Raw genomic sequence first — 24,186 nt, forward strand, 5'->3', positions numbered from 1 at the left:
AGCTACTTGATGAATGGTTTTGGAGGAAGTTGGGCGAATGCCACTCACCCTTCAATGGACTTGGGAGATGTGGCTGACCACCAACCATTCATGGCTTTCATTTCCAGGCAGTGGCTTTGGCCACATGCTCACTGATAAAGAGAAGCTTTATGGTGGGTCCAGACCCTTTGATCTAAGGCAGCTTCACTCTTTTAAGGAGTTTGTGAAGCCAGTGACTCCCATCTTTTATTTCCAGTTGGATCTCAATGCACCATTTACGTCTGCATTTTATGAGCTTGAGATCTGAGTATCAGTAACCACAGTAGGTCTGGTGGTGATCCTTGCTTGCACAGAAAATATAGAGGCACCCTTAATCTGTGAACCTTATGCTACCAACTTAGTTCTCCTAGGATTCATTATAGAATTAGTACAGTTTGACCCACTTTAACTGCCATGGCTCAATGGCATGGAATCCTGGAAACTGTAGTTTTGTAAGGTATTTATTCTTCTCTGTCTAAGAGTGTCAGTGATTCTCTAAACTACAACTCTCATGCTTCCATAGCATGGAGCCATAACAGTTAAAGTGGTGCTATACTGCATTAAGACTATAGTGTGTTTGTACTGGGTTGCTGTGACCTTACAGACTAACCTAGGGTAAGTGTTGTCGAAGGCTTCCATGGCTGGAATCACTGGGTTGTTGTGAGTTTTCTGGGTTGTATGGCCATGTTCTAGAAGTATTCTTTCTTGGTGTTTTGCCCACAACTGTGGCAGGCATCCTCAGAGGTTATGAGGTCTTTTGGAAACTAGGCAAGTGAGGTTTGCTTGCATCGTTTCCAACAGACCTCACAACCTCTGAGGATGCCTGTCATAGACGTGGGTCAATGTCAAGAGAGAATGCTTCTGGAACATGGCCATACAGCCCAGAAATTTCACAGCAACCCAGTGATTCCAGCCATGAAAGCCTTTAACAACACTTACCCTAGGTTAGTCTGTAAGGTGATACCAGATCTCTTTACATATCAGAACGAGTTAGTACATGGATGGAAGACTACTAAAAATCTCCATGCTGAACTGGGAAAGCATCCTATCCGAACCCTGTTACCTGTCAGAATTATCAATATGGAGCTCGATGTGCGAATGCTCCGACTCAGTGAGTGACAACTTCCTGTCTTCCTAACTTTCCTGATCTCTGTCTAAAAGTAGTATCTCGAGCTCCCACTCCACCCACTCATGACAACATCTCCGTTGGTTTTGTACAAGGTTCAGAGTGTTTTGTCTCTGGTTGTTTCCGTAGATCCTTCTGAAGACACCCAGCCTGCTGTTTCCTGTGGAGGGGAGCAGAACGGTGTAGAATTGCCTCCTTCCTGCTCCTCTGGCTGCCCCTGCATCTGCCACCAACACCGGCCCGGCATGGTTTTGGCCTGGGTCCCGGCACCCACTCTGCCGGCCGAGCAAGAAGATGGAGAAGACGGTCCTGCCTCAGACGTCTCTTCTTCCGCTGATGAAGGAGGACCCTTCTTCCAACACCTCCTGGTGCTCAATGCCCCCACTGCCAACTCCTCCACCTGCTCCTCTTCTTCCTCATCCTCATCCACGGGGGGCAGGCCCTCCAAAACCCGCCATTCTCCTCGGAGCAAGAAACCCCTCGATCTACCCCCTTCTGCCAATGGACACCCCGAAGGGGGAGTGGTGTTGACCAGTTACCGCTCCACGGCTGAGCCCCTTCCTCCCCGTTGCCCCCCTCTGATGCCCAAACCACCCCGGCGTAGTAAAGGGGGCTCTGCTGTCTCATTCGATGGTGACGCCTTGCCCCCTGCCATCCCCCCAAAAGCTCCTATCAAGCCGCCTCGCAACGCCTTGGGCCCGTTGGCCTTCTCTCGACGGAGCTCCCTCCAGTACCCGCTAGAGGAGAACCATATCCCCAGTGATGCCTCCCTCATTTCTATGCGCCAAAGCCTGCTGTTGCCGCCTCCGTCCCAGCCTCCACCGCCACCACCCACTTTGCAAACCCCTCCGTCTTTCTCCGTCTCTCAGCCCCCAACCCTGAATTTCCAGACTCCCCCTCCTCCTTCGCAGCCCCCTCCTCCACTGCCGCAGGGTCTGCCCCCTCCACCGACTCAGCCACCGCCACCGCTGGAGAGCTCGCCCCTTGGGGAAGACCCCAGCCAAGGTATTGTTGACTGTATTCTGCGCAAGAAAGACCTTTTGGGGGTGGCAAGCATTAAGAGAGGGTGCTATTGCAGGGTCTGCCGTTGAATGGATCTTCCAGTCTTTGCATCGTAGAATCATAGAATCATAGAATTGGAAGAGACCACAAGGGCCATCCAGTCCAACCCCTTGCCATGCAGAAACACCTAAACAAGCCCTCCCAACAGATGACCACCCTGCTCTCCTTTAAAACCTCCAGAGAAGGAGACTCCACCATAATTCAAGGCAGTCTCTTCCACTGACAAACAGCATTTAACATCAAGAAGTGCTTCCTAATGTTTAGATGGACTCTCCCTTTCCTGCAATTTGAATCTTTTGATCCATGTCCTAATCTTGAGAGCAGCCAAAAACAAACTTACCCCTTCTTCATTGTGACATCCTTTCAAATATTCTAACATGACGATCATGTCTCTTCATCCTTCTTTTCTCCAGGCTAAACATACCCAATTCTTTCCTTACAAGGTTTGGCTTCCAGACCTTTGTTCATTTTGGTCACCCTTCTCTGGACACATTTCATCTTGTCAATGACCTTTTTGAATTGTGTTGCACAAAAATCCAGGTGAAGCAGAATAGAGTGGTACTATTAATTTCCTTGATCTAGACACAATACTCCCATTGATTCTGCCAAACAACCACTGATATTTGTGGGATAAAAGTTTGGAAGAGCAAATCTTCCAACTGTTCTTTGACAGCTATGTGTTAATCCTCTGCCATCCCATTTTCTAGTTGCTTTTAAAATGTCCTAGTCTCTCTGTTTTCCTCCCACTTTACATCACTTGCGGCAAATCACGTTTACAGTGCAAATCTGGCTTGCACTGAATTAACTCAACAGCAGGGAGAGAAGACAAGAGGGCAAAGTCTTACACTTCCCCGTTGTCTTGTTTAAGTTTTCCCCCTTGAATCAACACATACCGTGTTTCCCTGAAAATGAGACAGTGTCTTATATTATTTTTTGCTCCCAAAGATGTGCTAGGTCTTATTTTCAGGGGATGTCTTATTTTTCCATGAAAAAGAATTCACATTTATTGTTGAACAAAAAAAACGAACATTTATTATATACTGTACAGTAGTTGTCATCACAAACCAGCATAACCAGACAAACTGTGTATCCTATGAATAATTTCTTGTTACTACCATTATTTCCATGTACAACACTTTATGGTACGTACATTTACCGATCCTGCATGCTCTGGTGTTCTGTTTGGCAGGCATGCTTCCAAACAAAAACTTTGCTAGGTCTTACTTTCAGGGGAGGTCTTATATTTAGCAATTCAGCAAAACCTCTACTAGGTCTTATTTTCCGGGGATGTCTTATTTTTGGGGAAACAGTACATTCTGGCTTTCTCTACTTAAAATAGTTGTTTTATGTGTTGTTCCTCATTAATAGTTTTGTCCTCCTTATTAGCATTGGAGGGTATGGAAGAGTGCTATGAATCATCTTCCTCTGACTGAATTGATAAGAATTAGTTGAGCATTTCCTGCCCCTTGCTATCAATAATATTGCTTTGTTTACTTGTTTTGAGCTATCTAGATATATATGTCATTCCGCTTGTTCACAGTACAATACTTTCCTCAACCATTTTCCCTGTTTCACCAACTCTGAAAAAACTTTCTCTTTCCAGGTGGCTGTGAAAACGAGTCCTCTCTTTTGGAAGACTCTGATGCAGGAACTCCAAATGACAGGTGTGTTTTTAATTTTTTGGGGGTGCAATTTCACACTTGGTATTTAGAATCCCCAAAGAGCTGTGGTGCCTCATATAAACTATAAACCCTAAGATTCCTTTGAATGCAGCCATGGCCATTAAAGTAGAATCATAGCACAAAAGTTGTGTAATGTAGAAAGGCCCTTGGATTCCCTATAATTGTGCATTTTAAGTCTGATCCCGCTGTTAAAGGTTGCAGAAGAGCTGTTTTAGGATGGCTTACCATCTCATATTTCCTTTTGCTTCCTTTTTGTTTCAGTGGCTGCTCAATGTTATCCCCCAAAGGCCCTGACTGGGGACTTTACCTCCAGGATGGTGAGTAGCAAATAGGAAAAAAGGAAAATGTGCAGAGGTTGGAAAAATTGAATAAAGCCAAAAAAAAGATGGTTCCTTAAAGTATCATCATGGTTTGCAACCTTTTAAAATGCGTCACAACTTCCCTAATAGGCATGCTGACTGGGGGATGATGGGAGCTGTGTTCTCAAAAATGTAACTTTCCAGACTTTATGTAGATCTGTGGCTTTATGAACACAGTATCCTCGATGCATGGAGCATAACGAGTCGAATACATGAACAATATGTGGGGTCTTGTTTGCACACATGTATCCTATTCAAGCTTTTTGAATAAATGGACCAAATACAGTTGCCTCTCCACAATTGCAGGTTTGAATTTCGCAGATTTGATTATTCATGGATTTGATTAAAAATTTCTCTTGAGGAATCTCTAGGTCCTCCAAGGGTGACTTTATGGTCAAGTTGACCATAGATACTGGTTGGAGGACATAAACATTTCTAGATAGAACATCCCTCTTGGGATATCCAAGTCCTCCAGTGTGATTCCAGTGAAAACTGACCATAATCCTGCAAAACCTAGACATTCCTAGAAAGGTGATTTCTCCATTTAAAAAAACATTGCAATTGTTCATTTGCAGTTTTTCATTTTTATGACAATTCTATGTCCCTACATCCAGGAAATGTATAGGGATGACTATGGGTGTGTCTATACTGTAGAATTTAATGCAGTTTGACATCTCTTAAACTGCCATGGCTGAATGCTATGGAATCATGGAATTTGTAGTTGTACAAGGTACCATATTTGCTCAATTCTAATCCTCACCCTTTTTGACTAAATTACCTTCCCAAAATTAGAGTTGCGTATTAGATTCGCGTAATATGGTAAATATTTTTTGAGGTTTTGGGATTTCGACAACTGAGGTGCGCATTAGATTTGATGGCACATTAGAACTGGGTAAATAGTATATAATCTTCCGTACTAAATAATGTTGGTGCCTCACCAAACTACAACCCCCAGGATTCAATAATATTTAGCCATGGAAGTTAAAGTGATGTCAAACAGCATTAATTTTACAGTGTAAATCCACCCTGTATTGGGCTTCCAAAGGGACTTGTGATACAGGATTGGCTTTGGTGGCCATTTGGGTCCAGCCATTGGCTTTCTGAAAAGTAAGACCTCCTAGTCTATTGGTTTTGGTGTTTAAATCTTTATCCTATGTATTTTAATATGTTTATTTATAAATAGTATTGTGTTTAACTATATATTTTAACTATTCTGTACTCACCTCAAGCCAAACAGAAAAGCAGATAATACATAAGTTGTTGATGTTGTTGTCTCTCTCTTTAAAACACTCCTCTTTCCCTTCTGCAGAGCCTCTGTACCAAACATATCGGCAGGCAGTTATCTCTAAGGAGATCAAGAGGCAAACGGTTCCCCGCAACAGCAGCTTCAGCAGCTCGGATTACGGAGCCCCTTCTCCAGGCGAAGGACCCTCGGGGCCACGGGTTTCCACCCCTCACTGCACTCTTTGGCAGGAACTTCCTGCCGTAAGAGAGAGTGGTCTTTTGGGAAGCATGAGCTCCGAGGAACGGAAGTTGCAAGAGGTAAATTAGCAAAGTTTCCCCATGTCATCCTATTCTACCTGGTCAATTTTGGCAAGAGATGCCAGAAAGTGACCACGGGCAGTAGACTTCCATTTCTTTGACTCTTGCTCCATGTGTCCAGAGCCTTTTTGAGGTGGTCACTTCCGAAGCTTCGTACCTCCGTTCGCTGACCCTTCTGATTGAACACTTCATGGAGTCGCGGGACATGTCGGGCACCATCCTTCTGCGTGAACATCGGATCCTCTTCTCCAACATCCGGAAAGTCAAGGAGGTCAGCGAAAGGTTAGCGTTGCCTCTTTTTCCTTGTCTCGGGGCTAGAAATTGAAAATTTATTCAGATATTTATTTCTTTATTTGCAACATTTATATCCCACCCTTCTCACCCCAAATGGGACTCAGGGCAGCTTACAAGCCATATATACATACAATATATTATATTATTCGTATAGCACAATATGTTTTTAATAAGCGTTTTTTTAATTTTCTGGTTAATGTGTAAATTCTACTACTGGTGCATGCTATTGTTTGTTGATGTATTGTACATTGTTATTGTTTTGTATCTGATATTTCTATGAGCCGCCCCGAGACCCCTTCGGGGGAGATGGAGGCGGGATACAAATAAACATTATTATTACTAGCTGTGCCCCGCCACGCGTTGCTGTGGCGTTGTCTGGTGGTGTTGGTGAGAAATTGTTGAGGTAGTGGTGGTATTGAATGTGTGTTGTATGGTTGTCTTTATGTTTAGTATGCATTTGGTTGTTTGTGTACTGTAAAAGTGGTGATGATAGAGGGGGTCTATGTTCGGAGCTTAGCTCTCTAACTGGCAGCAATTGGATAAAAACAATTATTGCTCTCCCTCTAATTAGGACTTTATTTTTCTTTTCTTTTTGTTGTATCAACCTAGAGCCGTGGATGATGGGTTGTGTTGTCAAATTTCGAGGTTGGGGGGCCTGTAGTTTTGTTTTGTCCGGTGCCCTGATTCCATCACTCTTATATATATAGATTATTATTATTAGCATTAGCATTATATATTACTATATTGTACTATAATACTATATTGTAATATTATTAGCATTATTACATATAATATAAATGTACCATTATAATAGATATTGGACTCACTATCCCTTGCAATGAATTGGTCTTCAAGGAATTGCAGTCCAACCAGATCTGAAAGTCCGTAGTTTTCCTTGAGGGGAAGTCCCTCAACATTTTTGATCCTGTAGATCAGTGGTTCTCAACCCAGATGTTTTTGGCTTTTAACTCCTAGAAATCCTAACAGCTGGTAAACTGGCTGGGATTTCTGGGAGTTGTAGGCTAAAACACCTGGGGACCCATAGGTTGAGAACCACTGATGTAGATCAAGCTTGTCTTGAAGGTATCAAATCCAAGATGATGTAACCAAATGTTCCACCATTGGGGAAAGATTAACCTTAACCCAATTGCTACTTCCAGATGGAGTGGGGTCATCAAATCAATTTGGATTTGATCATATATAGCTATAGGTATATACACCATACATCTCCTAATCTAAGGTGTCATCAAATGTAAGAAGCTTTTTTGAAGCTTCAATATTGAAAAAAATAAATTATTAAAAATTCTTGGAATAATTTTAATTTCATGGCCCACCATGGTCCCAACCCATCCTCTTGGCAGATTCTTGCAAGACCTGGAAGCACGCTTGGCGGAGAGTTTGCAGATCTCGGATGTCTGCGACATTGTGGAGGATCATGCCCAGCAAAGTTTCTCTGTCTACATTGACTATGTGCGCAACCAGCTGTACCAGGAGAAGACGTACAGTACCCTCATGTGAGTGAAGGGGAGAGCTTGGAGGACAATTAACTTTCTTTTTCAGGGAATACAACAAAATCCATAGGTAGCGATTGCTTTATTGGGCCGACTCCAAAGCATAAAACACATGGGAACCCTATGGTTGGGATGGGGGAGAGAATGTGCATCTATTCTATAGGATTAATGCAGTTTCACATCACTCGAACTGCCATGGCTTTATGCTATGGAATCTTGGGAGTTGTAGTTTTAGAAGGTCTTGAACTTTCTCAGCCAAAGAGTACTTGTTCATCACCAAACTACAGCTCCCAAGATTCTATAGCATTGAGCCATGGCAGTTAAAGTGGTGTCAAACTGCATTCATTCTACAGTGTAAATGCACTCAGAGTAAGAGAAAAGTTTTCAAGCATCAGGCTGCATTCCAGAAAGGTTGGTTCTGGATTGTGGAAGAATGCAGTTAATTGCTTCTATTATGTGTCTTGTAGCAGTGACTAACACACCAGAAATAATTGAGGTCGCAAATACTCTTTGGAATATTCCATTCTCTCTGCACTATTCCCATGGTTACAACAGCCTTCTTTGACTTAGATTGAGCAGCTCAAAGAGGAAGGCACATTTTACAGTCAACCCTCCACATTTGCAGGGGTTAGGGGCACAGAGCCCCCGCAAAATAAATAAATTGCTATTTTTTTACCTCTGAGAAATCATTAGGAATCTCTAGGTCTTCCAGCATGACGTTATGGAAACATTTGCTGGATGTTCACTATGGAATCATACTGGAGGACCTAGAGATTCCTAGAAATAATATTTTATTCAAATTCATGAAAAATCAAATCCACAAATATGAATCTGAGAACTGTACATTAACAGTTCAATATTTATTAAGTATTTCTATTATGTTAATGCATTTCTTCCTTCCGAGTCTCAGCATTATTCAGAGTGGTCCATGCTCTTGGTGCTGAGAAAGAAGCAGGTTATCCATAATGTTAATACGAATAATGGTATAATATTAATAATAATAATATTTTTAATACTAGTATTAAATGGTGGTTTGAGTGGTCAGGGTTCGAATCTCCTCTCAGCCATGGAAATCCATTGAGTGATCTTGGGCAGATCACACACTCTTGGCCCAATAAAACCTTGTGATATATTTTCTTTTGAATCATCATAAGTTGGGAATGACTTGAAGGCACACAACAGCAACAACAGCAGCAACCACTAGGGTGAATCAGGAAATGTCTCAAGAGACAAAAATAAAGTAGACTTCATTAAAAGTAACGTATCTGGTTTACTCACCTTCATGTATTCAGCATACAGGTACATAACTTGCCAATCCAGTCACAGATAGGTTTGAAGTAGTTTCTCTGTGCAGGTAACACAGGGCATCTTTCTTATAGTCAAGAGTCCAAAGTCTAAAGCATCACTCATGGAGTCTGTTCTCTAAGCAGTCTGAAATCTAAACAGTCTCATGGCCAAAGCATTTCTGTGTTCTAAAATGGAGTCTCAGATCTGATCATGTGGTCTGCAGCCCCTCCCACAACCTCAAGAAACATAGAGTAAAGGGAAAGCTGCATACCAAAACATACATATACAACACAGTAAGCAAACAGAATCATAAACAAACTAATTATTAGTGGAGGCTTGAAGAAGGTTGCTATTTCCAACAAGCTTTAAGGTGGAAATTGAGTAAGCTTAGAGTGCTGGCTGGCCGAAGGAAGAAACACAGCAAAATATCCTGGAAAGAGCATTCCTTGTTGCAACATTTTGTTGCAGCTCCTCCTTAGTAGAGTTCCAAATTCTCTTTCCTGATTTTGTCACTTCTCTTCTCTTTCAGGGAGAAGAACCCACAATTTGCCACCGTGGTCACCCGCCTCCAAGAGCTGCCCCAATGCCAGCGGCTTCCCTTCATGTCCTTCCTGCTGCTCCCTTTCCAGAGAATCACCCGCATCAAGATGCTCATCGAGGTAAGACTTTGGAGTCAAGGACAAGGTTATTATTTTGTCCGTTACCTTTATAACCCACCTTCCCACCAGTGGACTCAAGTGCATGATTCCACCAGAAGCTGATTATACAGTTGTGCCGGAGGAGCTAGAGATTCCTAGAGATGGAATTTCTCTATACATTTGTAGGTCCTCCAGTGCATTTCAGTGGCCAACTTCCAGCCATAAAGTTATGCATAAAGAAGACCTAGATATTCCTATGGAGGTGTTTTCTCAGATTTTATAAAATAGTATTTTCAAAATTAGTGGATTTTTCACTTTGGTGAAAGTGGAGGACCTATTGTATTCTGTGATAGCTTTTGGTTAGGATCACTGCAGAATGCATGACCCTCAATCCTCAAATGAGTAGGCTAGTATAAGGAGAAGGAACCAGTGCTCTACATCTTTTCTTGCTCTTTCCCTATAATATTTACCCGCTGGAACAGCATTATTTTGTGGGGTATGCATTGGTGTGAGGCCATCACTTGGCTTGGCATTTCACAAAAACCAAAGGGGCCTTTTCTTAATCCTTTGCAATATGTAGAAGTTCTATATCAGATGTGTATGTGTGTGTGTACACACATATAAATAATTTTCAAGGAGTTAAAGAGTTGTAAATCCCAGTAGTCCTACTATGTAAGAGTGGGAAACCATTGCTGAAATTTCTTCCTCATTCAAATTTTATTTCTCTCCTCTTAGAACATTCTGCGTCGAACAGAAGAAGGCTCTCCGAGAGAGCAGAACGCCATGAAAGCTTTGGCATCTGTTTCCAAGGTGAGGGTAACGCATGATAATATGAATTCATGCAAAGCTGGAAAAGTTTCTTTCTGGAGCTATAACTCCCAGAACCCCACAGGAAGTAAGACTAGATTCTGGAAATCCCACCAAAAAGAGCATTTCTAATCTGTGAACTTCCAAAGCTGCCTTTAAACTAGGCATGGGAAAACTTCAGCCCTTCAGGTGTTTTGGACTTCAACTCCCACAATTCCTAGCATTGTGGGAATTGAAGTCCAAAACACCCAGAGGGCCGAAGTCTATGCCTGTTTTAGACTGAGCTGAACCTGGTCCAGATAATGCAGTGTTGTGCATTCCAATTGAAAGCTGTTATCAGATCTGCTGTTTGAATACCTTTCATCCATTGTTGCCAGGATTAAACCTTGGACCTTCTGCTTGGATGTCATGCATTCTGTTATTCAAACAAGTGCCTTTCCCACGATATATTGTTTTTATGTGCCTTCAAGTTGTACATTATGGTGGCCTCATCTTAGGGTTTGCATAGTAAGATATATGGAGGCTTGCCATTGTCTTTCTCTTGGGCTGAGAAAGTGTGACATAAGGCTTGCATGGCTGAACAAGAAAACATGGTCTCCTAGTGTAATACCATATCACTGTGACTCCTTTTCCTCCCATAGTAATGCTTAAAATCATTCCTTTTCAAGATTATTTTGAATCCAACTCTAATGATTATTGTTAATAATAATAATAATAATAATAATAATAATAATAATAATAAATAGTATAAACATTGGAAAATATGCAAAGATACTGTGGGACTTCCGAATCCAGACTGACAAAGTTCTGGAACACAACACACCAGACATCACGGTTGTGGAAAAGAAAAAGGTTTGGATCATTGATGTCGCCATCCCAGGTGACAGTCGCATTGACGAAAAACAACAGGAAAAACTCAGCCGCTATCAGGACCTCAAGACTGAACTTCAAAAACTCTGGCAGAAACCAGTGCAGGTGGTCCCGGTGGTGATGGGCACACTGGGTGCCGTGCCAAAAGATCTCAGCCGGCATTTGGAAACAATAGACATTGACAAAATTACGATCTGTCAACTGCAAAAGGCCACCTTACTGGGATCTGCACGCATCATCCGAAAATACCTCACACAGTCCTAGACACTTGGGAAGTGTTCGACTTGTGATTTTGTGATATGAAATCCAGCATATCTATTTTGTTTGCTGTGTCATAATAAAATAATAAATAGTATAAACATTGGAAAATTGCATGGTGGGCTGGAACTGTTAATAGAAGCACATTCCATCTGACTTTTTTTTTTATAGATCCTTCTTGATTTTCTTGTCTTAGGGGGGGGGGGGGGCTTTCCTGGAAGTTTTTTTTTGCCTTCACAATAGTCAATAATTGCTCAATGGTTGGTAGTAAACGGAGTCTATCTTTTCTTGTTTTCTCCACCTCTCTTTAAGATAATAGAAGAGTGCAACTCCGAAGTGGGACGCATGCGGCACATGGAGGAGCTGATCCTTATTGCCAGCAAGATTGAGTTTGACAAACTTAAGGTCAGTAGGTTTTCAGACTTCAACCTTTATGGGATCATTGTGCCAATACACCAGGGCCAGGCTTTTCTCTTACCGCACATAAAAATTGGTAGACAAAGTACAGAATTCTGCCTTCCCCAATCCTAGAGCTTTCCAGTTGTTTGGGCCTGCCGTTACCATTATCCCCCTGAAATAGCACCATAGTTTGCAACTCTTTTTTGGAATACAGTTCTCAGAATCCACATGTGTGATTCATTCTGGGAGGTGAAGTCCCAAAAAATAAAGCTTCCCAGCTTGCCTCAGAACTGGAGACTCGTTTCTGAACATGTGAGCCTTCTTCAAAGAGCACACACAGTCCATACGGTTGGCCAGCTGGACGATCTATTTGCCAGATCATTTATCAACTGATTGTTTATTACTGGATCGCAGTCAAGTATTTCTGTATGTCATGATGAGGATGAACCTCAAATTGCCTTGTTAACTAGTTAAAACAGCTGCCTGCAAAAGCTGCCATTAAGTTATTTAGAATAGTATTGGGTTGTTTGGTGTCTGCTGCAAACCTTACTTAGTATAAATTGAAAGGCTGGCCCTCTATTCCCAGGATTAAAGCCAAAATTAACTATTAAATGAATATTTCATGCGTGCAAAACCCACACTAGATGTATATTCATTATCACTTTCCTTCTGGTATTAGTGAAGTCAATGTTTTGTAAAAGAGGGGGTCCTCTGGATCCACATGATCTGGATCTATGTTTTCCAGCGACCTGGAATTATCGCATCCCATGTTAATAAATGGTGCCAACAAGAGCATGTTCAAGTTGCTGCCATATAATAAAATGGGGTGTGATCATCCATGTTTTTTTTAATCTGTAGTGTGTCCCAGAACACAACCATGGACCTCTGTTAAAATTTGAGCAGTATTTAACTCAACAATATAACAGATTTATTCATCAGTCAAATAACCAATGGCTCAGCGGGTTAAACCTTTGTGCTGGCAGGACTGCTGACAGACAGGTTGGCGATTTGAATCTGGGGAGAGTGGGTGAGCTCCCTCTGTCAGCTCCAGCTCCCCATGCGGGGACATGAGAGAAGCCTCCCACAAGGATGGTAAAACATCAAACATCCGAATGTTCCCTGAGCAACATCCTTGCAGATGGCCAATTCTCTCACATCAGAAGCGGTTTCTCAAGTCACTCCTGACATAAAAAACCCAAATCCCAATATTATAAATTGCAATTCTATACTTGTGGAATGGAGTGGGCACATTGTGGGAGTTGTAATCTGTTGAGCCATCAGCACTCTTTGACAGAGAAGGCTAAAGCTTTTGTGAAACTACAACTCCCATGACTCCAGACCCATGGCAGTTGAAGTAGTGCAAACTGTGTTGATTCTACAATGTAGATGCTCTTCTCTTGTGGATACCTGGCCTCCTGGCTTTCATAGGTGTGTATTTTGTGGACCTCTGGATCTGTGCCTTGAAAGAAGGGCCAGATAGTCTTGAGGGACCCTCTTTTCCAATGCCTCTTTTCATTTCGCTTATTATTCAGGCTGTCCCCATCATCTCCCAGACCCGACAGCTGCTGAAGCAAGGGGAGTTGCTGGAGGTCGTTCATCGGGGCACCATCTTTGGCACCAAACCAAAACTGGTGCCCATCTACTTGTTCCTCTTCAACGATCTGCTGCTCATCACTCAACGCAAGAGGTGAGCTGGGAAGAAACCGAGTGTGGTTTGATATTTGAAAGAGAAGTGATCCCTCATACGCCTTTCTGAGGATCAGCAATTAGAGCAATACATTATGGAAAGAGGGCTTCCTTTGTGTTGGCACTCCAGTCATGAATAGCTTCTCCTTGGAAACCCGATTGCGGATAATTAGCTGATTTCATAGCACCCAGTTTAGATTTGCCTGTTTATTAAGTCGTGGGGGAAGAGGTAATGATTTTACCTAATCCTCTATACATGTTTAGTTTTAAGCCTTTGAAACGTTTACATTTTTCATCCCTTGTCTTTTGTGTCCTATATATTCAGCCCTATTGCCTATGAAGTTTTTTCTCCTGTTTTTAACTCATTCCCTTGCTGCAGTTCTGAACGCTTCGTGGTGCTGGATTATGCCCACCGTTCGCTCATCCAAGCCCAAGGCTGCGGGGAAACCCACACGGGTCAAGGGGCCGAAAACAGTTTCTACTTGACGCTGATGGAGAACCACCAAGGGCGGAGTAGTGACCGCCTCTGCCGGGCCCCAACACAGTGAGTCATTTTGGTTTATGGGAGACACGTGGGACAAGATAGGGCTGGGTTGGAAACAGGCATCTAACGCTTATTAATGGCGAGGAGGGACCAAATTGGGTGCATGATTCTCTTTCAAGGTTTTCTAAGAAGCAGAAAACTTGGAGCATTGTAGGGTTGTTGGCATGAGAAAGTGAGGAAAGCTAAGTATCATGGACGGTCCCAGTAGATTTCAGCACTGATGTCATTTTCCATCACACTACTGAGACAAAGTCACAAAGTTTTCCGATCCCAGGTCTTCCAACATGACTCTATCGTCAACTTCTGCTAGAAGCTGATCATAGAAACTCAGAGGAGATTTGGAGGTTTCTAGAGAAGTCCCCTCAAAAGTCAAAGCTGCAAATATGGAGGGATGACTGTATTGTGTTGCACAGTATTGAGGCTGGTATCTGCGCATATGAGGCTGTCCAAGTTTGAAGATCCTCAAGGGATTGCTTTCTCTCATTCCCACAACCGTAATTTTGGACTCAGTTGGGATTTGATGAGGTTGCTTTCTGTGTTTCTTCCAAAGCACTGAACTAATGTCCCCTCTGCAAATCTCCCGCTGGAAAATAGCTGATTGTGAGTCTTGTCTCCACTTTCAGGTCAGATATGCACCGCTGGATCGGTGCCTTCCCCTCTCACGAATCCCAGCCCAGTGGAAAGCAGGAGACCATCTACGAGGATTGGGGTGAGGGCCTTTTGATTTTCTCACCCATCAGCTCCACTACCACTATTACATACCACTTGCTCACCCCAGCTTGGAAACAATTCCTTTTTTTGTTTTGTGATTCCCCAAATCCCCTCCAAGCAGCATGACTTTTGGCCATGGGGTACTTTGGTATGTGTAGTCCAATATGCGAAACTCTGTCCACTATTGAAAACAACAGGTGCTCGCAATGGAATTCAACAAAGGATTCTGGGAATTGTAGTCCAAGGTGTCTGGAAGGCAGCAACCTGAGGAGGGCTGCTCTAGGAAGATGACCCTCATAATGTTTCTCCTCTCTCCCTGCTTTCTCCTCACACAGATTGCCCCCAAGTGCAATGCACCGAGGCCTACACTGCCACACAGGCAGACGAGCTGAGCTTGGAGCCGACAGATATTGTGAATGTGCTACGCAAAACCAACGAGGGTGAGTTTCTTCATGATGAACTTGGGGGATTCTGTGAGTGTTAGTTTCTCCAAAAGAGCTTTCCATAGCCCATACAAGAGTATTTTCACTATTCACTACAGTAGCTTCTGCAACGTCCTTGCAGACGGCCAATTCTCTCACTCCAGAAGCGACTCAAAAAAGTAGCTTCTGATGGAACCTCCATCTTGAGAGGCAATCTGTTTCTGAATATAGAATCCTGGGCAGTTCTAATGCAAACGTAGAAGTTAATAGACCCCTGGTTCTGTTTTTCTCCTTCCCCACCTCCATTGCAGGCTGGTATGAGGGGGTTCGCCTGGCGGATGGCAAGAAGGGCTGGTTTCCCTCGCGCTACGTGCAAGAAATCACCAATGAGCACGTGAGGCGGCGCAACCTTCGTGAGCGCTACCGTGTCCTACAGGCTGCGCGCCAACTCCAACTGACTCGCACCAGCCTCAGCAAGAGCAAGTATGGTTCAGCCTGAGACCACAGGTGCGGGACCACAAATGGGGACACAAGAGAGGCTGAACTGCATGCATGCGTTTCCCGAATGCTGAGCCTAGAACCAGATGGATTTCTGCTCTGTTGGGTGCAAGGGAAGCACTGCCACACAAAGGGTGCGAAGGATGGGTGACAACACTGGAGTAATTTCCAGCATGATGGAAGACCAGCGGTGGAAGGAAGGCAAAGAAGAGTAATGTTTCTTCGTTGTCCTGAGTTGGTAGCTACTGTAATGCCATGAACAAGCCTCTTGGGGTGCTAGAGACACACTTCCTGAGCTGATAGCTGTTGTAATGCCGTGAACAAGCCTCTGGGGGTGCTAAAGGCTCATTTCCAGGCTTCTTGTTGTCAGAAGGGGGTGATAGAGTGTCAAGATTTACGATTTTACTGTACATATTCAGCTGAACCCACAATATCAAAAAAGACCGAACCAGAGAAATGTTTCTTCGTCGTCCGGATCTGATAGCTGCTGTAATGCCATAAGCAGGCTTTTGAGGGCGCTAGAAGCACACTTCCAGCTCTGCTTCCCTTACCTCTTGTTCTCAGAATGGGGCGACAAAGTGTCAATATTGTTGACTTCATTGCACACATTTGACTGGTCTCGGTATCAAAAAAGAATGACGGTAAAAGAAGAGGAGTAATGGGATGTGCGATCTCCAGCCATGCTATTTGGGGAGCATTGTTTTCAGCTGCAACAGACTGAGCAGTTAATGATCCAGGGGCTGTGAAGTTGTGGCCCCTCTTCCGACCAGATTTCAGTGGCACAACTTAACTACAACTTGTAGTTATCCAACCAGTGTTTGTCTTCAGACTGCAGAGGGGCAGAATGAATTTTCCCTTGGTCTTCAGATAATATGAGAGATGCCCACTTCCCTATCATGAGTCACCTGGCCCAGGTGTTATAATGAAGCGCCCCTGAGTTCAAAGCTTAGGAAAGTTCCTTTTGTGGACAGCACCTCCCAGAACCCCTTGACCCAAGCCTAGTCCAAGTTGCAAGCTGGCACTGGAGAATACATATCCCCATTTAGCCTGGCACAAACCTATCTGGACCTGGTTTCTGCTTACAAGGGATGCTGTTTCCAGCCCTGGGTTCAAGAGAGTGTTGTAACTTCTGGGCGTGCCTTGTGTATTTCCAAGCAGGTATATCATGCAGTTGATAAGTTTCCACACCTGCAGGCATTTTAGATGGGTAAATGCACATACTAGTTGCCATCTTGGTGCCATTTCTGCCAGTATTCCACAAGACGCCCCAGCTTGGGGACTTCTCTACCTCAGCCAGGATAGTCCAACTACCACTCTTCAGCCCCCTTCTGGGGATATCTAGGGCTACTTTCCCCCCTTTGGGTCTGGACTTTCTCCCCAATGGTGCTGGGCATCTGTCTGCTGCCATTCCTCGAGTATTTTTCTCCCCAATGCCAACTTGCCCAGAACCACGGCCACACGCCCATTCGTATTTATTAATTCGGAACCTCTTGCTTCCCATTTTAGAGGAGGAGATTCCACATCCACTTGCTGGGGTTTGGAAAGGGGAGTAATGGTTTAATTTATTCTGTATCATAATTGCCTGCATTGTCATCTTTATTTTGTGTCTTTTTCTATCACAATTGCTTGTTGTTGTTTTTTAAATGAGTATGATGATGATGGAAAATTATTTGTGTGTGACTCTGTTGATCTTCTGCCTCAAGGTTCCTGTTCTTGGTTTTGTGGGAAATAGTCACAAAATAGTATTTACAAACTAGCACTTCTGCTTTGTATTAAGATGGGAGAAGCACCACTATGAGTAGTTTCTATTGTCCTTACCAATAGCTTTTTCATTCTATACAACTACTAGCTGTGCCCGGCCACACGTTGCTGTGGCGAAGTATGTTGGTATGGGAAATATAGTATTGAGAAATTGGTGGCAGTTAAGGTAAAGGGTAAAGCCATTATAAATGGGTTATATAGCTGTGTGGAAGGGCCTTGAGTCTACACTGCCATATAATCCAGTTAAAATCAGATTGTCGTCGTCTCACTCGTATTTTACATTTTTATATAATATAATATAATATAATATAATATTTTTATATATATATATATATATATATATATATATATATATATATATATAAATAAATATTTTATATTTTTGCATTTTATAGGCAGTGTGGAAGAGGCCTAAGTGAGGCCTAATTCTGCCCGTCCTCTGGGCTGAGTGGGTTGCTAGGAGACTTAGTTGTTTTTATCCAATTGCTGCCAGTTAGAAGCTTAGGCTTCTAACTGGCAGCAATTGGATAAAAACAATTATTCCTCTCCCTCTAATTAGGACTTTATTTTTCTTTTATTTTTGTTGTATGAACGTAGAGGCATGGATGAGGGGTTGTGCTGGCAAGTTTAGTGTTTCTGGGATGTGTGGTTTTGTTGTTTTGTCCTAGGCCGAAATTTCATTACCCTTTTATATATATAGATATTATTTATATTCCACTTTATATACAATAGCAACATCTTGTGGAATCCTGAGATTTGTGATTTCGGGAGATCTTAAAGTTCTCTGACAATTCTAATCACCTTCCCTTGATCTGGAAATCTCGAGATTCGGTAAGATGTTGCCACGTCTATAAATATGGAATTATAGCACTGTAATTATATAGTGTAGAAGGGATATTAGGAGTCTAGTTTGTGGCCCAGAGCAGATTGTGACAAGATAGACAAAAGGGATTTAATACTTCTGTGGAGCCGCGGTAGCACAATGGGTTAAACTCTTGTGCTGGTTGGACTGTTAACCTGAAGGTTTGGTTACTGACCTGAAGGTTGCTGCTTCAAATTTGTGAGACAGGGTGAGCTCCTGTCTGTCAGCTCTAGCTTGCAGTGACATGATAGAAGCCTCCCAACAAGATGGTAACACATCCAGGCGTCCCCTGGGCAACATCTCTGGCGACGGCCAATTCTCTCAACACCATAACCGACTTGCGGTATGTTCCCAAGTCGCTTCTGACACAATTTAAAAAATAATTCTGAAAATCCAGGATGCTATACAAGGAGACCAAGGTAGGGACAGATTTTCCTGTGCTATGCAAAACACTCATAACAATTGCAGTAGCTGTGCCTGACTCCACAAGAGTCCCCAATATTAGTTGCAATGTCAAAGGTGTAATTTTTCGGTGCCAGCTTTACTCTGTACCAAAAGTGCAATATACCATGAGTTTCTGATTTTTTTAAAAAGCAAAACAACCCCAAAAGCAACATTTTAGGTGGGATGCAAAGGCAGTTTTCGCAGGGGTTTCTTGGCAGGAATTATTCAGAGGATGTTTGTCATTGCCTTCCATGGAATTCAGTGTGACCAAATTATGGTCATGCATTGGGTTTCCATTTTTTAAAAATATCAGAAGCAACTTGAGAACATACTGCAAGTCGCCTCTGATGTGAGAGAATTGGCCGTCTACTGAGACGTTGCCCAAGGGAAGCCTGGATGCATTACCATCCTGCTAGGTGGCTTTTCACTTGTCCCCGCAAGCTAGAGCTGACAGATGGGAGCTCACCCCATCTCATGGATTCGAACCAGCAACCTTCAGGTCAGCAACCCAACCTTCAGGTCAGCAGTCCAGCCGGCACAAGGGTTTAACCCATTGTGCCACTGCGGCTCAGCAGGTTTCCATGACCAATTGAGAATTTGAACCCTGACGCTCAGAGCCAGGCCTGTAGCGAGGGGGCGGTTTTAGGGGTTCAACCCGCCCCCCCCCCCCAAAATTTTTTCAGGTTATAAAAAAAACCTGGTTTACTCATGAATTTTAACTGGTTAACCAAATCCCCATGCTAAGTCTATGAGACGCAAAACATTAAGAGTCTCTCCAGGCACTATTTCAAGCAGATATTGACAGGTTTGTAGTGGGGAGAGGTGTGTGCTAGGGGTTCAACCCCCCCCCCCGAAATTTTCAAAACCCCTCCCGAAATTTTTTTCTGGCTACGGCCCTGCTCAGAGCCATAGTCCAAAACGCAAACCATGCCATGGTAACGCTCTGCAGATTTTGATGGATTACAATCCCCATCAGCCTTAGCCAATTGTGGGAGATGCAGCCTTACCTATTTGTAGAGTGACATGTATTCCTCATTTCTGTTTACCAGATTCTTAACGCTGGCATGGGCAAACTTTGGCCCTCCAGGTGTTTTGGACTTCAACTCCCACAATTCCTAACAGCCTACCGGCTGTTAGGAATTGTGGGAGTTGAAGTCCAAAACACCTGGAGGGCCAAAGTTTGCCCATGCCAGCTCTATCGCATCTCCTTCTGCTTTCTCACATATTATTTATTCGCACGCTTACAATTTAAAATACAATTTATTTGATGTACCGGTACTTTAAAAGAGCAACGCCAATAAGTTAAAGGCAGCTAACACGAATCCATCCCATCAAGCAGGCTGGGATTATGGAAGGTTATGCCAGGCTCCTTGCCATTAAGCGCCTGCTGAGATTCTCCTTCCAGGCATTCTTGGCTCAAGGGCATTGACAAATTCAGAGAAACACCCCCACAAAGGATAATCTCCACATAGGACCGAAAACACACGCATTAATCACACCTTAAATAGCTCTTGAGATAATCCTTACACCGAGGAGACCGTATGCGGCATCTGTTGTCTTGACCACGAAGTTGAACAATGATAGTTTGCTTCCTTCTATGCCATTTGTCTCATTTTTTTGAAGGGTTTAGAGCAGGCATAGGCCAACTTCGGCCCTCCAGGTGTTTTGGACTTCAACTCCCACAATTCCTAACAGCCTACCGGCTGTTAGGAATTGTGGGAGTTGAAGTCCAAAACACCTGGCGGGCCAAAGTTGGCCCATGCCTGCTCTAAACCCTTTCACATGCAAGATGAATTGTGATTAAAGGTACTATGAAGTTACTGAAAAACACTCTTTGTTTCACCGATGTTTAAGCTTAATGCTTGGCATTACGAAAAAGAACAAAAACCTTTTTTTTGGTTCAAGTAAGAATATAGGATTGGAGAGACCTGAGGGAAAAGTCAAAATGAAAGGTACACAATAATTCTTTGGAAATTCAGTGTGGTTTGATTTGCTGATGAACTGTGCTACTGCTAACACTGAATATTTTGAGGAAACTGCATTCATGTTCTACATGCATCTAAGGAGAAGAAAGTGTATTGCCTTTCTTTGGCAACCGTCCCATTTTCTCTGAGTTTCTTTCAGAGAAAAATCTATTACGGTTAAAAGAATACTTTCACAATACCTTTGAAGTATGAATGTAGCTTGAGACCCACTTCAACTAGCTCAATGCTAAAGAACGCTGGGATTTGAAGTTTGGTGAGTCATTCTGCACTTGTTAAACTACAAGTCCCATGATTCAAAAGCATTGGCCCATGGCAATACAAGTGGGGTCAAACTATATTCTACATTGTGTTGTCGAAGGCTTTCATGGTCGAAACCACTGGGTTGCTGTGAGTTTTTCGGGCTTTATGACCATGTTGCAGAAGCATTCTCTCCTGACGTTTCACCCACATCTATGGCAGGCATCCTCAGAGGTTGTGAGGTGTTGGAAACTGGACAAGTGGGGTTTATATATCTGTGAGTTGTTCAGGATGGGAAAAAGAACTCTTGCCTGTTGAAATGTGAATGTTGTAAGTGGCCACCTTGATTAACATTGAATGGCCTTGCAGCTTCAAAGCCTGGCTGTTTCCTGCCTGGGGGAATCCTTCGTTGGGAGGTGTTAACTGGCCCTGATTGTTTCCTGCCTGGAATTTCCCTGTCTTCTGAATGTTCTATATTTACTGACCTGATTTTAGAGGGTTTTTAAAATACTGGTAGCCAGATTTAGTTCATTGTCTTTCTGTTGAAATTGTCCACCTCCCAACAAAGGATTCCCCCAAGCAGGGAACAGCCAGGCTTTGAAGTTGGCAGGCTTTTCAATGCTAATCAAGCTGGCCAATTGCAATTGCCTCTAGCAAACTAGAGTTCATTCTTTCACCCTGGACATTATTCCACAGATTTATAAACCCCACCTGTCTAGTTTCCAAGAGACCTCAAAACCTTTGAGGATGCCTGCGATGGATGTGGGAGAAATGTCAGGAGAGAATGCTTTTGGAACATGGCAAGACAGCCCGGAAAACTCACAGCAACCCAGCTACATTCTACATTGTAGATGCTACTCTAGAGTTCTATTATAAAGTACAATATTATGGCTAGTTTATATTGAGGCAGGGGAAGCTTTGCTGGTAAAATCTTGGTTGACATTTGGAGAGAAGGATGTTGAGCTGGTAAGTCTTTCCTCTGCTTCAGGACAGTGTGATGGTCCCCCTGCCACCAATAGTATATGGAGGGAGGATAAGTGGACCCCACAAGGCAGCAGTGCTCACCCCTGGATTAATAGTGGCCCAAAGTTCAGTGCTAGGCAAGGACCATATCCTTCCAAACCCTGGCATGAAGTCGTCGATCCCTATCCATTGTTTTGAAGGCACCACGGCAGATGGCAGTGGAAGGAAAAGAAGATACCGCTGTCCCCCGTCCTACAATCTGCTTTTACATACGTCTCTGGCTTTCAGTGTGCTGACCGCCACAGCCCCTAATAGGGCCAAGGGGAGCAGGGGAGCTGGGGTTATGGATCCACAAAGGAGACCATGATATAGCGGGTGCCGCTGGTGGTGGGCAAGCCTTCGTGGTAGTGGGTCAGGCGCCCAGGATGCATCAGGCTCCAGCCTTTGCGGGGAGATTCCACTTGGCAGTTATAGCGGATGAACCGGCAGCCACCGCCCTGACAAAAGAGAAAGATATTTGGAGATGCTGGTAGAGAAAGACGATCTACAAGTGTCGTCACAGAAACATCCTCAGAATCAACAGACTGGGGAAAACGTAATTATCCAAGACCCATTCTTGTCCTTTAGATGAAATCAGTTGTACCAATCTGACTCTTAACCTTTTGAGTAATATTTGCTTTAATAATACAGTAGAGTCTCACTTATCCAAGCTAAAAGGGCCGGCAGAAGCTTGGATAAGCAAATATCTTGGATAATAAGGAGGGATTAAGGAAAAGCCTATTAAACATCAAATTAGATTATGATTTTACAAATTAAGCACCAAAACATCATGTTATACAAGAAATTTGACAGAAAAAGTAGTTCAATCCATAGTAATGTTATGTTGCAATTACTGTATTTACGAATTTAGTAGCAAAATATCATGATATATTGAAAGCATTGACTACAAAAATGGCTTGGATAAGCAAGGCTTGGATAAGTGGGATTCCACTGTAATCATAACCATAATAGTACTAATCATAATAATTTATTCTTTCTTTCTTCTTGAGATGAGAATGCTACATCCTCCAGACTACATTTGTCTTCCAATATGTGACACTCCTGGATTCTCACTCACATCATCTCCCACAAAATAATTTGAGCAATACAATAATTTCCGATCCTAAAAGCCTGGCAGTTCTTTCTTTTGAAATATATAGCCTATCACTCCTGGCATTCATTGGTAGTCCACCATCCAAGTGCTAACCAGGGCTGATCCTGCTTAGCTTACAAGATCAGAGTTGGATCTATTGTTTTTCAAGTATTCAAAAATACTGATACTAAAACAGAGTACACATACCGTATATACTTGAGTATAAGCTGACCCGAACATAAGCTGAGGCACCTAATTTTTACCATAAAATCTGGGAAAACTTATTGACTCGAGTATAAGACGAGGGTGGGAAATGCAGCAGCTATTAGTAAATTTCCAAAATAAAAATTAATAATAAATTAATAAAATTACATTATTTGAGGGATCGGTAGGTTAAATGTTTTCGAATATTTATATAAAACTGTAATTTAAGATAATAAGACTTTAATAAGATGAGACTGTCTAATTACCTATCTACTTGAATATAAGCTGACCTGAATATAAGCCGGCCAGGGCCCTCACTTGAATATAAGCCGAGGGGAGCTTTTTCAGCGCTGAAAAGGGGCTGAAAAACTAGGCTTATACTCGAGTATATGCAGTAATTTCAATTGTCAACTGAGTGGGTCATTGTTTTAGTTGTTCACTTAAACAAAAGCCTAATCCTAGAGGTGGGAGATGTGTGGCTGAACCAGGTGCTGAACCATATCTCCCAGAATTAATTGCCAATCAGGGCTGCTGGAAGATGTAGTTCAGCAACATTTGAAAGGCTCTACAATTTCCACTGTGATCCACTCAATTAAACACTGGAGTCCAGAAATGTATTTCCTTGATTGCCATTTCCATCTGGCATCATCTCTTCTTCACATCCTGCTCTCTATCTCTCTCATCTTCTATATATATAAAAGGGTAATGAAATTTCGGCCTAGGACAAAACAACAAAACTACACATCCTAGAAACACTAAACTTGGCAGCACAATCCCTCATCCATGCCTCTATGTTCATACAACAAAAAGAAAAGAAAAATAAAGTCCTGGATTAACTGGATTATATGGCAGTGTAGACTCAAGGCCCTTCCACACAGCTATAT

General features: G+C 42.9%; 2 protein-coding genes across 4 annotated transcripts in view; one reads left to right on the top strand and one right to left on the bottom strand.

The window, feature by feature from the left end:
* Nucleotides 1-17,383, top strand: part of arhgef15 (Rho guanine nucleotide exchange factor 15) — a 50,636-nt gene extending 33,253 nt beyond the window's left edge. For all 3 annotated transcript variants that reach the window (XM_008120386.3, XM_008120384.3, XM_016997314.2), the window contains 14 exons: nucleotides 1,274-2,149; nucleotides 3,810-3,870; nucleotides 4,150-4,205; nucleotides 5,557-5,789; nucleotides 5,911-6,071; nucleotides 7,445-7,597; nucleotides 9,411-9,540; nucleotides 10,255-10,329; nucleotides 11,767-11,859; nucleotides 13,386-13,540; nucleotides 13,919-14,083; nucleotides 14,707-14,792; nucleotides 15,130-15,234; nucleotides 15,528-17,383. In XM_008120386.3, coding sequence (XP_008118593.1) covers nucleotides 1,274-2,149; nucleotides 3,810-3,870; nucleotides 4,150-4,205; nucleotides 5,557-5,789; nucleotides 5,911-6,071; nucleotides 7,445-7,597; nucleotides 9,411-9,540; nucleotides 10,255-10,329; nucleotides 11,767-11,859; nucleotides 13,386-13,540; nucleotides 13,919-14,083; nucleotides 14,707-14,792; nucleotides 15,130-15,234; nucleotides 15,528-15,715 — 2,537 coding nt within the window. In that variant the 3' untranslated portion in view covers nucleotides 15,716-17,383. The remainder of the gene's footprint in view (nucleotides 1-1,273; nucleotides 2,150-3,809; nucleotides 3,871-4,149; nucleotides 4,206-5,556; nucleotides 5,790-5,910; nucleotides 6,072-7,444; nucleotides 7,598-9,410; nucleotides 9,541-10,254; nucleotides 10,330-11,766; nucleotides 11,860-13,385; nucleotides 13,541-13,918; nucleotides 14,084-14,706; nucleotides 14,793-15,129; nucleotides 15,235-15,527) is intronic.
* Nucleotides 17,384-20,022: 2,639 nt separating this feature from the next.
* The window catches only part of plod3 (procollagen-lysine,2-oxoglutarate 5-dioxygenase 3), a 33,051-nt gene continuing 28,887 nt past the window's right edge, over nucleotides 20,023-24,186 (bottom strand). The window contains exon 19 of the mRNA XM_008120383.3: nucleotides 20,023-22,463. Within this exon, the coding sequence (XP_008118590.1) occupies nucleotides 22,308-22,463 (156 nt within the window). The 3' untranslated portion in view covers nucleotides 20,023-22,307. The remainder of the gene's footprint in view (nucleotides 22,464-24,186) is intronic.

This window comes from Anolis carolinensis, chromosome 6 (genome assembly GCF_035594765.1).
Source record: "Anolis carolinensis isolate JA03-04 chromosome 6, rAnoCar3.1.pri, whole genome shotgun sequence".
NCBI lineage: Eukaryota > Metazoa > Chordata > Lepidosauria > Squamata > Dactyloidae > Anolis > Anolis carolinensis.